The following is a 13,818-nucleotide window of genomic DNA, read 5'->3' as shown; positions in this document are numbered from 1 at the left end:
TGCTCCATCTTCTGAATCCCTGTTGCATTTCCTGTTTATATCACATAATTCGGTGGTATTCAATCCACTGCTATCACTTCTAGGATGTGAAATTAATTCAGCTGTAAGTTTTGGAGTTAGATCAACCTTGGTTCAAATTTTAGTATCTTGGGGTGATCAAAAAGTTCTAGAACTAGACAGTGGTGATGGCTGGATAAAACTGTAACAGTATTTAATGCCACTGAAAACTATATACTCAAAATGGTTAAAAGGGTGAGTTTTATGTTATGTGTATTTTACCACAGTAAAAATAAATGTAGCTCCATTACTCACAGGCTGTGTGACTTTAGGTTATGTAACATTCTGTGCTTCAGTTTCCTCATTTTTTGTTGTTGTTGCAAAGATCAGGATAAACATTAGTGATGAAAATGACCCTAAGTGATGGGCTGAGTTGTAAAGCACTGTGCAAATATTAAATATCATGCTTCTTCGCTCATTCTGAGCACTGCCATGTCCCCTCTGAACAGTCAGTCACTGGTTTGGCCACTTGCCCAAGATTAGCTAATTAAGTGGCAGGGCTGTCTCAGAGCCACCAATTCCTTCATGGAGTTTACAGCTGAGTGTTTGAGATCAAAGTTGAACCAGCACTTTCCAGTGTGACTGGGACACAATGGGGAAGGCAGCAGGGAGAGCACAGCCCCAGTCTGACCTAGTCTGGGGCTTTTCTCTGATTCCAAACCATGTGTTCTCTCTCCTTTTTTTCAAGTTTTCTTGAAGCCCCGGCCCTGGGGATTGGGTCAGGGAGGCGGGGCTCAGGATCCCAGCTAGCCTCCCCTCCTCGCTCCCACCTGTCTACCCCTCGAAGATCAGTGTGGGGACTAACTGGGGATCACAGGTCCGCCACGGTGCATTGGAACCAGGCTCCCCTCCTGTGTTGTTCAAAGCTGTGTGTGGAAGGAAAAACGAAATGAAAGGCCAAAATGGCCTTCAGGGAGGAGAGGAATCCCTTCAGAGACGCAGTGGAGCCTCGGGTCCCTAGGCTTTCCATAGACGCCTCCCTTTCTGGTAGACTAGCTGGCCTTCCCTCAGGGACGGCTCAAAGTCACATTCAAACAGCTCTCTGGGGACATTCCTCCTCCCGGATGGTGGTATTTTGGGGAGCGGATGCGAACTTCCCTGAGGAGGAGAGGTGTAGGCTCCCAGCATCCTGCCCTGGGCCTTCCCCCAGCCCCCACTTGCTCCACACTCCAAACTGAGGGCGGGAGGAGGAAGTGGGCAGAGGTTAAATAGCCCCTCAGAGACCAGAGAGCAGAGACCCAGTATTGGGAGCTAGAGGTCCCATTACTCCAGCTGACAGAAGTGGGTCCAGCGAGGTTAAAGAGCGACCCGGAACCCCCATCCTTGTCCTGATGCTGAAATCCTGCCTGGAGGCTCCTACTCTCTCCTGGATCAGAGGTCACTGCGCACCCAGGAGGCAGTCCCCATGCGGCCTGGCGCTCTCCCCAACACCGTTCCCCACCCCCACCCACAACTCTGCGCCCCACTCCCCCACCCCCACCTTCCCAGAGCGAAGACTGAATCACCTCTACCAGCCTGCGCTGGGAAAGGCCTGGAGACCGGATTCGGGGCTTCCGGAGAGCCCCAGGGTCCCCTGCCTAAGCCCCTCCCTGGCCCCGCAGTCGCTTGAGCATTTATGGTAATATTTGAGTTGGTGCGAGCGCGGCCGAATGCCCCGCCTCCCCGCGGTCTCTGCGGGGCAAGAGGAGGGGAGCAGCGGCTCCTGAGACGTCACCACGGGATCCCCTGGGCCCAGACCCTGGGTGGTGGAGGGCTGCCCAGGTGGAGAGGCCCCTGGGGTCGGAGCAGACAGGACAGACAGTCCCGGGTCTAAGTGATGGCCCCACAGGGCTGGGGATTAGGATGGGAGGGTTGTGAGCCCCCTCCATGTACCCCACCCACTGCCCCTCCCTCTAGCTTAAGGGTCCCTAGTACCCAAGAAGAATCCCTACATAGCCACATCCTCTTTCTCCTTCTCTCCCTCCACTGCCTGCTAGTGAAGGGGCTGAGAGGAGAGGCCAGCAGCTCCCCGGGGAGTCGCTGGAATGCTGGGAGCCTGGGAACAGACCCTGCAGTCCCTGGGAAAGCCAGGAGGCGGGAATCCCACCCGCAGCCCCCTCCCCAGGATGAGCCGGCCACCGGATGCTAGAGACCTCAGTTCCCCAACAGGGGGCTTTGTGAGAGTGGAAAACCCCCTGTCCAAGCTCCAGCCTGGCTCGACCCCAGAGTTCAGTAGGCCAGCTGTGACGAAGACGCCCCCTCCCCCACTCTCCTCTCCCCAGCCTGCTGCGACATAATCCTCGCCATTGTGCCACTGCCTCCCATCCCCCTCCCCTTCTCTGGACCCCTGTACAATGGGTCCTTTGCCTCCTCCAGCACTCAGGGTGGAGATGAACTCACTCACGGCTTTTCCAAGTTTAAAAATAGCCCCTCCCATCAGTCCCAAGTCACCCTCTTCCATGGAGTTCCTGGGGCACACCTCAGTCCTGGCTGCACCTCCTTCTTCCTGCTCTGGGTCAGGTGTGAAGGACCTGGGTGAGGCTGCGTCCGGCCAGGATAGGGGTTGCTTCCCCCAATTCAACATCTTCCCCAGCATCTTCCACCCAGCCCCCCAGTATCCGGTTTCCTGGCCGATGGATGATGATGGCCTCAGCAGAAACTGCCCCCTACCCTCCTCCTACCCTGCTTTTCACTCTCTCAGCAGTCTCCTCCCAACATACACCCCCACTCTTGGACAATTCTCCTACCTCCCCTCCAAAGACTCAGATACTATTTTTCGGCCAGGCCAGGGGGTTCCCCAGCCTCCGTCATTGCCAAGATTTCTCAGCCACCCCCTCCACCTGCAGCTCCTTTTCCCTGCAGCTGCAAACGTCTTTATCAACTTCCTTCCTCCACCCAGCCCACCCTTCTCACATCCTCCAGATTGAGGCCCCTCCACCAGAGGGGTGGCTGGGAAGCCACTGTACTCACTAGAGAGAGAGAGAGAGAGAGGACTCCTAGGTTTGAGTCTCACCCCAGCAAGCCCCTGCAGGCAGGCCCATTCTTGTCTTTTTGCCTCCAACTCCACTGTGGTGGGACCCCACTCTTCTCCACTTCGTATAGTGAAATGAAAGCCCCACTCAGCCTGGAGTCCCTGGAGCTGAGGGACCCAGACCACGGCCACCACCTCATCCAGCCTCAGTTCCTCTACCCATGGTCAGACCTATGCCAGGGCATTCCACACAGGGTCCTCTCATATCTCAGTAGCCTGGATCTGCCACGGGGGTAGAGGAAGGCAGCCTTCCTACCTTTTCCTTCTGGAGAGAAATGAGGCAAGGAATTAGGACTCTGGCCCGGGGCCTCTCCTGATCTTGGCCAGCATCTGGGCAAGGCTACCTGTGACCCAGTCTAGGTCCAAGAGTCTCTGCTAGTGGATGTCCCATCGTGGCCTCCTCGATCTCCCTCCCACTGAGTCTCCATCCTCTGCTGGATGTTCTTCTCCTGACTCCTTTCTTTCCTGCAACTACTGAATGAAGCTCTTCTGACACCCTCCACCTTCTGCTCCTTCATCCTGTGCTGCCTGCACTCACCTTTCTTCTGTCTCCAGGCCCCTCTGAATCCTTTCTAAGGTTCTGACCTCTTTTGGGTTTGGAATCCCAAAGTGCCCCCCTCAAGGCCATCCCAGAGTTGTCTGCCCCCTGACCTCTAGTGCTCACCCCCTGGCAGCCCAGATCACCCCAGCCTACTGGCTTCCTTAAAGGACAGTCTTTGTGCTCACTTGGTAGGGAAATGCAGGGAAGGGATGTCACCCTGGGCTCTAACCTCATTTCCCCTTCACTGCAGAGGCAGCTCCCCCACCCGCACCTGGCTTCACTCTCCTCAGGGCGGAAGAATTCCGAACTGATTGTCCTTGGTGGTTAGCTGGCTTTGTTTTCAGGCCGGAGAGAGGAGAATGATTAGTTAATGGTGTTAAGTGAAGGGAGGGGGGTGGGGGCGGGGAAGCGAAGCGCCATGCCCAGCTCTGGGCTTGCCAGGGCAAACAGCCTCCTTTAGCCATTCCCACTCCTGCCCCTGCAGACAAACTCATCTACTCCACTCTGGGACCTAGGCCAGTCCATACATTCACTTTGGGGGATGGGGAGGCACCGTCCTTCTCTTGCTCTCTCTCTCCAGGCTCCAGGTCCCCTGGCCTGGCCGGCTTGCCATGGCCTATGGCTGGACACTAATGGAGACGGAGGAGAGGGTCAGCAAGGTTCTGAAAGATGAGGCTGCTGTGGTTCGAGAGTCATCTCTGCGTCATCAAAACGCCATCCCAGAGCATCCTCTCAAGTCACCTGCCCATCTCTGGCATTTGCTGCCTCACTCTGCTCCTCCCCCAACCAGCAGCAAGGCTGTCCTGCCAGGCGGCAGGATTCTACCCCAAATCCAGGCGCCTATTTGACCCTCCCTGGGGAAGGAGTCCCAGCAGATATGGACCCTTTCCCAGGGCCAGGGCGCTGGGAGTCTCTTAGAGGCCAGAGTCCATCTCATGCCCTAGAGCCAGAAGAGGCCAGAGACCCAAGGTTTGGGAAGAAGGGGGAGCAGGCTTCCCCTCACCTTGTCTGATTCCTCCTCCAAACCCCCACCCCTAGCTGCTGAGCCTCCAGCAAAAGGGGAGCTTGGGGGACAGAGTGGTGGAGGGGGGCGGAGCCCTGCTGCAGGGGGTCCTTTCAACCTTCAGGACTGGTAACAGGTATTGGGGTCAGGCTGGAGACCTTGCAACCATTAACTCTTTCTTCTCCCTCTTTTCTTCATTCAGGTGAAGGGAAAGTGAGTCCCAAGCTAGGCTCGACGAGTGAAGAGGGCGGAAGCAGAAAGTGAATTCAGCCCCTTCTTCCTTCCTCCAGTGAAAGACGGGCTTTCAGGAGTTGGGGTTGAAGGGACAGCCCATATAGCACCAACTCCACTCCCCAATACAGATACCTCTGGGTATGTGGGCCCCCGCCCAGGGTTCTTGCCTCAAAGCTGCCAGGACTGCGAGGCTTGGGGGCAGTGCCAGGCCGGCGGCAGCCGCAGTGGTGCAATCGTTCTGGGAAGCCTGATTTCTCTGTGGCAGGGGTCCGGCGGGGTGGAGGAGGCGGCGAGAGGAGCCTGAATGGGAGGCAGGCCCCCATCCGGGACACCAAGCACCTGGTCAGCAGCTCCCCCGCCAGGAGGACGCCCAGGGCTACGCGGGCTGGCAGGGGCTGCGGCGGGGGTGAGCGTGGCGGGGTCTGACCCGGCGGGCCTCCGGGCATCCGGGCCAGCTTCTGGCTGACGCCTCGGCCGGGCAGTCCGGCCGGGAGACACCTGTCACCACCCCCTCTCCGTTCCTCAGCTGGGGGCTGGAAGGAGGGCCCCGGCCTCCCCCCGCGAGGCGCTGCAAGGCGCAGCTCCGGGCGCAGCGGCGCCGGGCCCGCCCCCTAGGGCTGCGGCGCGCGGGGCGGGGGGTGGGCTGCGCGGGGCGTGGCGGGCCGCCCCGGCGCTCTGGGCCCCCTCCCCCGCCCCCCTGACGTCAGCCCCCGAAGGCCGAGTGCTTCCTCACTTGGCTCTCGCCCTCCGGCCCAGAAGCATGGAGTTGTCCGGGCTCATCTGCGCCTTCCTTCTCGCCGTCTGCTGCTGGTGTCGCCGCGCCGCGGGTGAGTGAGTTCGCTGGGGGGCCCGCGCCCAGAATGGCCGGGTCCGGGGGTCTTCGGCGGAGCGTGCCCGGGAGCAGAGCCGGCGGCGCTCCCGGGGCCGGGGCTTTGTGCTGCGGCGTGCGCCCATCCTCTCCGGGTCCCCGGCGCCCGGCGCCTTGGGCGCGTGCAACTCTTCTTTGCAGCCAGTTTGCAGCCTCTGTACCAGACCATCCCGGGAGCTGGACTGAGGAGGCCGGGAGGAGGCTGCTGCCCGGAGGGGAAGGGGTGGGGTCAAGCCTCTTGGGCCGCTGGGGAGAGCTTTTCCTCAGGTGCTTTTTCTGGGGGCCCCCTGTTGGAGCCGTGGCGGGAGGCGCAGCTAGAGCGCATCCCCAGATCCTGAATTCTGCGCCCGCCTGTTGCTGGAAAAGGCAGCTTTCTTAGCGAGAGGGGGTGGGCCGACCCCTCCCTCTCCCGCCTGGGCTTCTAGCCAGGCTGGAGGTGAGCGAGGAGGGAGGAACGGCGGCTCCCGCCCCAGCAGGGCGTTGGCAGGGGCTGGAGGGCCGTGTGGGTCGCCTAGCGCCTACCCGGGTGACGGGATCACAGGTGGCAGGGACGAGGGATCGAGGATTCCCAGAGTGCAAGCGCCTTAGACTTGTTACACCTCCCAGAATGGGACCACATTCAGGTGGGAAATGCGCCCTTACACCTCGGAGTTCTCTGCAACTGCCTAGGAGCCGGGTGCTCCCAGGTTCACGCTGCCCTTGTATGGCCCGCAGCGATGTCGCGTGTTTCTCTTGGCTCCCTTTCCCGGGTGCCAGCCACTGTCTGGCTGAGGGAGGGGAGGTCTAGGCAATACCCAGCTCGGGTATTGCCTAGACCTCGTGCCCAGTGCCGACGGTGTCCCTGGGGTACTCCCGGCTGCTGCCTTCCAAGCCTTTCAGGGGAAAGGGCTAATTCCGGCTCCACAGTTGCAGAAGGTCCAGCCCAACCCCGCCCTGCTCCTCCAACTCTGGGGAAACCGAGTCAGGGATCTGCGGCTTCTGCTCCTGGTTGACCACTCCATCTGCCCTCCCTGCCTGGGAGCCAGCCCAGGGCAACCACCCAGGCATCCCAGGGTCCGGCCAGATGGTGTGGAGTGACATCACCTCCTCATGGGGCGGGTGGCACGCTGGCACCACTGACGTCACTCCTGCCCACTGCCTGGCCTTTGACCTGACCCCTGCCCTGACCTGGGGGGAGATCTTGGCCCCTCCATGACTTGGACCCCTCCATACTCACAAAACTCCCAAGATGGGGTCCCCTGAATATGTGGGGTGTTCACAGAGGTGCTGCTTAGGTAGTATGAGATAGGGGCTCCTGGCTTGGGTTGGCCCACAGGGTCTTATGGTGGGTTTCAGGAGGGGACTTTTAAGGGGCAAAGGTTTGGGTGGTGATGCCTTCCCCTGGGTGTGGGGACAAAAAGGACTTGTGTGCCCTGGCCTGGCACATGCCTTGCATTCCCACACTCTGAGCTCACCCAGAGAGGAGGGGGCCTGGAAGGAAAGGGGCCTTCCTCTTGGCCCAGAGCCTGGGTGGCCCCTCTGCCAGCCTCATCTGGAGGTTCCTGGTGCTCCGGGTCTCTGCTCCAATGACCAGAAATGACCATCCTCAACTCCTTTGAACTGGAGAGGGCTGGCCCGGGGTTGGGGTAGAGAGTGGTTGAGGGCCCTTCAGACCCTCGAAGTGGCAGAAAGAACAGCTGCAGGGAGTAGGTGTGAGGAGAGGGCACGGAGAGCAGCTGGAGCTGACACAGCTGCCGGGGTGCTCCCACCTCAACCTCCCCACCCAGGTGTGCCTGGAGAGGCAGAGCAGCCAGAGCCTGAGCTGGTGGAGGTGGAAGTTGGTGGCACGGCCCTTCTGAAGTGTGGTCCCTCCCATTCGCAGGGCAACTTCAGCCATGTGGACTGGTTTTCTGTGAGTGCTCGGGCCCTGGAGAGGGCAGCAGGGGCTGGAGGCTCTGCTCAACATGTAGCCCGAGGACCCTCACCTCCTCCCTCCCGCCCCCCCCCCCCAATAGGTCCACAAGGAGAAGCCAACACTCATCTTCCGCGTGCGGCAGGGCCAGGGCCATAGTGAATCTGGGGAGTACCAACATCGGCTCAGCCTCCAGGACAAGGGGACTACCCTGGCCCTGACACACATCACCCCCCACGATGAGCGCATCTTCCTGTGCCAGGGCAGGCGCCCTGGGTCCCAGAAGCATCGCATCCAGCTCCGGGTCTACAGTGAGTGCCCTATCCGTGCCTGGTGGGCAGTGTGGGCGTGGGGAGTGGTGGTCCCATGCCCCTCCCCATTTCTTTCCCCTGTAGAAGCTCCGGAGGAGCCAAGTATCCAGGTCAATGCCCTGGGCATTTCCGTGAACAGTAAGGAGCCTGAGGAGGTAAGATTTGCTGGGGTGGCCAGGGGGTAGGCAGGAGCTAAGGCAGGTCTTGAAAGGGTCTCAGAACCAAGGAGACTCACTTCCTTTCCCCCATTAGGTTGCTACCTGTGTGGGGAGGAATGGATACCCCCTTCCTCAAGTCATCTGGTACAAGAACGGCCGGCCCCTGAAGGAGGAGAAGAACCGTAAGCAGCCCCATCTCAGCCCTTTAAGAGCCATGCTTATGGCACCACCCAGGGACCACCTTGCATTTTATTTTACTTTTTTTGTTGTTGTTTTTTGAGTACACGAGTGATCCTTGAAAATGTACTCAGAAGAATTTAAGGTGTACAAGAAAATCTAGAAGGAAAATTTCCTTCCTGCCCCAGACCCCCTGCCAGAGGGATCTCCACTATCAGTTTGTATCTTCTTTCAAGTCTACTTCTAGGTACTTACACATGTAAATGTATCTAGGGTTATACAGGCTTTGTTTTTTATTACCTGAATCAGTGGTTCTCAACCAGGGTGATTTGGCTCCCCTCTGGGGCATTTGACAATGTCTGGAAATATTTTTGGTTGTCATGAACGGAGAGGTTCGTGCAGCTGGTGGGTAGAGGCCAGGGGTGCAGCTAAACATCCTGCAGCACACAGCCCCCAAACAGAGCATATCTGGCCCCAAATGTCAGTGGTGCCGAGGTCAGGAAACCCTGATCCAAATGGCATCATATGCTATAAGTTGTTACACATTTTTGTTTCACTTTTTTAAAATGTTTTGCCTTTATTTACTTATTTAATTTTTTTTTTAATGGAGGGACTGGGGATTTTACCCAGGACCTCGTGCATGCTAAGCACATGCCCTACCACTGAGCTATACCCTCCCCTCGTTTTCCTTTTGACAATGAGTCTTGGAAATCTTTCCAGGTCACTTCCTTTAGATCTACCTGATTGTTTGCCTACTGCCCAGTATCCTATACGATGTATATAATACAGCTTAGCTAACCACTCATTCCCGTTAGTAGGCGTCCAGAGTGTTTTCTCATTTCCTTTTTTTAAAATAACTGCAGAATTATTTGCACACATCCTTGTACATGTGCTCATGTGTGTTTGTCTAGGGTACAAACGAGCAGTAAAACTGCTGGGTTGAAGGGTGGCAGCTTGCATTTGTACCTGGCACTCTACAGGGTCTCCCTTGACATTCCCTGAGACCCAGGAGACCATAGGGTAGGGTTGGAGGCAGGGCTGGGACCGAGCCCTTCTCCCCTTCCTCTCTGCCCAGGGGTCCACATCCAGTCGTCCCAGATTGTGGAGTCGAGTGGTCTGTACACTTTGCAGAGCGTTCTGAAGGCACAGCTGGCTAAGGAAGACAAAGATGCCCAGTTTTATTGCGAGCTCAGCTACAGGCTGCCCAGTGGGAACCACATGAAGGAATCTAGGGAGGTCACTGTCCCTGTTTTCTGTGAGTACCAACCCATCACATTGGGGCTGGGCCTGGCAGAAGGTCCTGCTGGTTCCTCCCTGCCCAGCGCAGGGATAGCTCTTAGGCTGAGAGCTGCACCCTTTGCCTGTGCAGACCCGGCAGAGAGAGTGTGGTTGGAAGTGGAGCCTGAGGGGATGCTGAAGGAAGGGGACCGCGTGGAAATCAGGTGTTTGGCTGATGGTAATCCACCTCCCCACTTCAGCATCAGCAAGCAGGTGTGGAGGGCTCCATGCTGGGTGTGGGTGGGGTTGCGGGAGTGGCTGGAGGTCTCCTCTGATCACCACCCCTTCATCCTCTCCCAGAACCTCAGTACCAGGGAGATGGAGGAAGAGCCGACTGATGACAACGGGGTCCTGGTCTTGGAGCCTGCCCAGAGGGAGCACAGTGGGCTGTACCAGTGTCAGGGCCTCGACTTGGAAACCACAGCATCACTGCTGAGTGACCAACAGGAGCTGCTGGTGAACTGTGAGGGGCTGGGGGCCCAGGACCGGGGGACCAGGCTGGGGCAAGAGGGAATGTGCTCCGCCCTGCCCTGCCCTGCCCGACACTATTGCTGCGTCCCCAGATGTGTCTGATGTCCGGGTGAGCCCCGCAGCCCCTGAGAGCCAGGAGGGCAGCAGCCTCACCCTGACCTGTGAGGCAGAGAGTAACGAGGCCCTTGAGTTCCAGTGGCTGAGAGAAAAGGTACCTAGGTGGGCCCACGGCTGGGGCTGGGGGCTGAGAGGTGGGTGGGGCTGGGTAGGAGTGACCTCTGACCTGTCTTTCATCCCAGACAGGCAAGGTGCTAGAACAGGGACCTGTGCTCCGATTACATGATCTGAAACGAGAGGCCGGGGGTAGCTACCGCTGCGTGGCATCTGTGCCCAGTGTACCCGGCCTGAACCGCACCCGGCTGGTCAACGTGGCCATTTTTGGTGAGGCCCTGGGAAGAGATCAGGGACCCCTTGAGGCCACCTTGAGTTGGGTGGTTTCAAGCCCTTTGGGGAGCTGTCCTGGGCTGCTCTGATGGGCAGGGGGTGCGGGCTGGTAGGGTTTGCTGCCTCATCCTTACCCCACCCTCGCAGGGTCCCCGTGGATGGCAGTAAGGGAGAGAAAAATGTGGGTGAAGGAGAACTCATTGTTGAACCTGTCCTGTGAAGCATCAGGGCATCCTCGGCCCAGCATCGCCTGGAGCATTGAGGGCACGGTGAGCAGGCACATCTCAGCCTCCTGGGCTCCCGTCTGTCCCTGCGCGGGCTCTACTGCCACTGCCGCCCATCCTCCCGCTCCCTGAGCTGCGTGCGTCTCCTTCCTTGTAGGCAAGTGAGCAAGACCAAGATCCCCAGAGTGTCCTGAGCACCCTGAATGTCCTTGTGACCCCAGAGTTGCTGGAGACCGGTGCTGAGTGCGTGGCCTCCAACTCCCTGGGCAGAAACACCACGATCATTATCCTGGAGCTGGGTAAGGGCCCGGTCCTGCAGAGTAGGGCAGGGCCAGCCCAGGAAGGGCATTTTCCTGTCCCAGCCCCCAATCCATTTAACTCCTCTCACCCCAGACTCCAACAGAACCGCTAGCCTCAGCACCTCCACTGTCAGTCCTCATGCCAGAGCCAACAGCACCTCCACAGGTAAGCTGGGCTGACCCAGGAACAGGGCTGTGCCAGGGCATCCTCATTTTCTGCCCTGATCCGCCTCGGGGAGCCCTGACCCCAGGAAAGGTGAGCAGTGACCCATCTCCTGTCAGCCCTGGGCTGTGTGGGCCAGTGGTGGTGATGTGGCAGCCCGGGGCAGGGAGTGACTAGAGGTGTCTTTGTGGGACAGAGAAAAAGCTGCCAGAGCCGGAAAGCAAAGGTGTGGTCATTGTGGCCGTGACCGTGTGCGTCCTGGTCCTGGCTGTGCTGGGCGCTGTCCTCTATTTCTTCTACAAGAAGGGCAAGCTGCCGTGTGGACGGTCAGGCAAACAGGAGATGTAAGCACAGTACCTGGACCCTGCTCCCCACCCCATTGCGTGCTACCAGCTTGCTTTCTCCTCGGGCGCGGTCCCCTGCAGGCCCCTGTGCCCACTCACCCGTTAGGAGCAGGAGTGGGACATGGAGTGGGACATGGAGCGCTCCCTGCTTTACTGCCACCACCCAGCTTCCAGCCACCACACCTCCTCCCTTCCGTTCCCTGCTGCCCTTCCTGGAACTGGCCCCAGAGCACCTAAGAGCCCATCACCCAGTCTGACGTCCCTCCCAATGGCCCCCCTTCCCTTGCCCCCAAGTTGCCAACCTCTTGCCTCCCTCCCTCCTCCCAGCACGCTGCCCCCGTCTCGTAAGAGCGAATTTGTAGTTGAAGTTAAGTCAGATAAGCTCCCAGAAGAGATGGGCCTCCTTCAGGGCAGCAACGGTGACAAGAGGGCTCCAGGAGACCAGGTAGGAGGCAGTTCCTGTGGCCAGAGCCTGACACATCTTCAGGGATTGGGAGCAACAGGGGCTGATGGTTGCTGAACACTAACTCTGTCCTTCATCCTTCCCTGTTGGAGATTGGGAGTAGGCCCCATCTTGCCTTCCTAACACTACTCACAGATGGTAGGGCCAGGCAAGTGGCTGAGGGACCCAGAGAGAGGGGGGCTGCCAGGACTGAGAGCAAAACCCTGTCCCGTCACTATCACCATCTCCTGAACAGCGCTGGTGGCTCAAGTCACTAGGTGGTCCGATTTGGGGGCCTTGTCTCTTATACCCTTCCCTGCCACTCCCCTCTTTGCTTCTTCCCTCCAGGCTGCTGCACCTAGTTCATCAGCTGTGGCTTCAGTCCTTTTAGCGCTCACACTCTGAACCCCCGAACCCCGGGTCAGCATCTCTGAGTTCCCCCTCACTTCTTTTCACCCATCTTTAGGGAGAGAAATACATCGATCTGAGGCACTAGCCCACTGAATCACAGAGCTCCCGCCCCTGCCTGGAACATTACCTGCTCCCTGCTCACCCTTCTCCCCAGCACTCAGGATGGTCGCCAAAGCCTCTGAAATAGAACACAGAGAAGACCCCCCGCTCCGGCTCACCTCCAGACCCCGTTTCAGAGGGCACATAGGCTAGGACCAGAGCCATCCTGAGAACTCAGGACCTCACGTGGCCCTGGAGACCCCCCTCTTCAGGGACCAGTCCACCACTGTCTCAATTTGCTAATTGACGCTCATCCCAGGGAGGGGGGCCTCAGTCTCCCAGAAGTGCAGAGGAGAGTTTTTTGCAGAACATTTTTTCTTTACACATACTATGGATGTAAATACCTGTCTTCTACCAGCAGCCAGATTAGGTAGCCTATTTATCTTGAGCCAATTTCCCACTCCAAGGCTGGCCTTCTAATTCAGTTGCAGCCCTTAAGTAAGGCTGCACTGAGCCCAGGCTCTTCTCTGTTGGTGAAGTATGTTGCTTACACTGGTTCTGGAGAGGCGCCCCCCAGCAATATCTGGAAGTAGCTGCCTGCCTGCCTCTAGAGCTCCTTTGGCGACACTCCTTTCTCTGTGCAGAAGCCAGGACCTGGTGTCATCCTTTAAAAAACATGATGGGTGTATCTCACTGTCCCTGCAGTGAGGAAGCTGGGAGCCATCTTCCAGAGTTAAAAGCCATTGAACCTGAGCCCCACCATTCATTTGGCTCCCCTGCCCTCTCAAGGAATCAATTAAGACTGAACACTGGGGGCAGCGGGTGGAGATGAGGTCCAGACTGTCCTTTATGAGGATTAAGGCTATAGAGTTATATTAGCATCAGACTTCTACAAGCTGAGCTAATGGGCCTAGACCTTAGCAGAAGGGCCCGATGGAAGAATGGTACTTGGGCATGAGAAACGGGCCTGACTAGAGCTTTGGGGCATCTATGTGTCTGCGCGCGCACGTGTGTGTGTATATATCGTTTTGTTAGGTTGTAAATTTGCAAATTGTTTCTCTTTTATATATATGTGTGTGTATATATTTGCAAAATAAAGCTTAATTGTCCCAGGAATCTTAACACTGCTTTTTATTCATCATGGGTACCACAGCAGCCTGGGGCCTTCGGAATTGGACCCATACCAAAAGGAACACAAAACCCTTTGCAGTTGGGAGCAGGGATCAGGGGTTACCTCTGCTTCTGAGCAGATGGCTCAAGCTCTACCACAGGGGATAAATCACTCTACTTCCCTGCAGCAAAGCTGCCCTGCTCTAGGCAGCTTGCAGGGCCTGGTGGGCTGTTGGCAAGGAGCTGCTGCCCCTTTCCTGTCACTTACAAGGCCCTCAAGGTAGCAGAACAGACTTCTCGGGCTGACCGAGTAGGCCTAGGCATCTGGCCCTACAGCTCCCCA

At 57.9% G+C, this 13,818-nt stretch overlaps 1 protein-coding gene across 2 annotated transcripts; it reads left to right on the top strand.

The window, feature by feature from the left end:
• The first annotated feature begins 4,437 nt into the window (after positions 1-4,437).
• On the top strand, positions 4,438-13,481 carry MCAM (melanoma cell adhesion molecule). Of its 2 annotated transcripts, XM_064482146.1 has the most exons (19): positions 4,438-4,577; positions 4,814-4,983; positions 5,111-5,187; positions 5,602-5,672; positions 7,480-7,604; positions 7,708-7,915; positions 8,000-8,070; positions 8,168-8,255; positions 9,326-9,505; positions 9,620-9,741; positions 9,829-9,991; positions 10,092-10,210; positions 10,299-10,440; positions 10,591-10,712; positions 10,825-10,966; positions 11,061-11,132; positions 11,326-11,473; positions 11,801-11,918; positions 12,382-13,481. In XM_064482146.1, the coding sequence occupies exons 4-19, from the start codon at positions 5,606-5,608 to the stop codon at positions 12,409-12,411; spliced, it is 1,917 nt and encodes a 638-aa protein (XP_064338216.1). In that variant the 5' UTR covers positions 4,438-4,577; positions 4,814-4,983; positions 5,111-5,187; positions 5,602-5,605; the 3' UTR covers positions 12,412-13,481. The 2 variants fall into 2 exon arrangements, with proteins under 2 accessions (XP_064338216.1, XP_064338217.1); XM_064482147.1 differs by lacking the exons at positions 4,438-4,577; positions 4,814-4,983; positions 5,111-5,187; positions 11,801-11,918 and having other exon boundaries at positions 5,570-5,672.
• Positions 13,482-13,818: the final 337 nt, after the last annotated feature.

The sequence above is a fragment of the Camelus dromedarius genome, chromosome 34 (assembly GCF_036321535.1).
Source record: "Camelus dromedarius isolate mCamDro1 chromosome 34, mCamDro1.pat, whole genome shotgun sequence".
Taxonomy (NCBI): domain Eukaryota; kingdom Metazoa; phylum Chordata; class Mammalia; order Artiodactyla; family Camelidae; genus Camelus; species Camelus dromedarius.
Note: the sequence above shows the minus strand (reverse complement) of the source record. Positions and strands in the feature narration are given on the sequence as shown.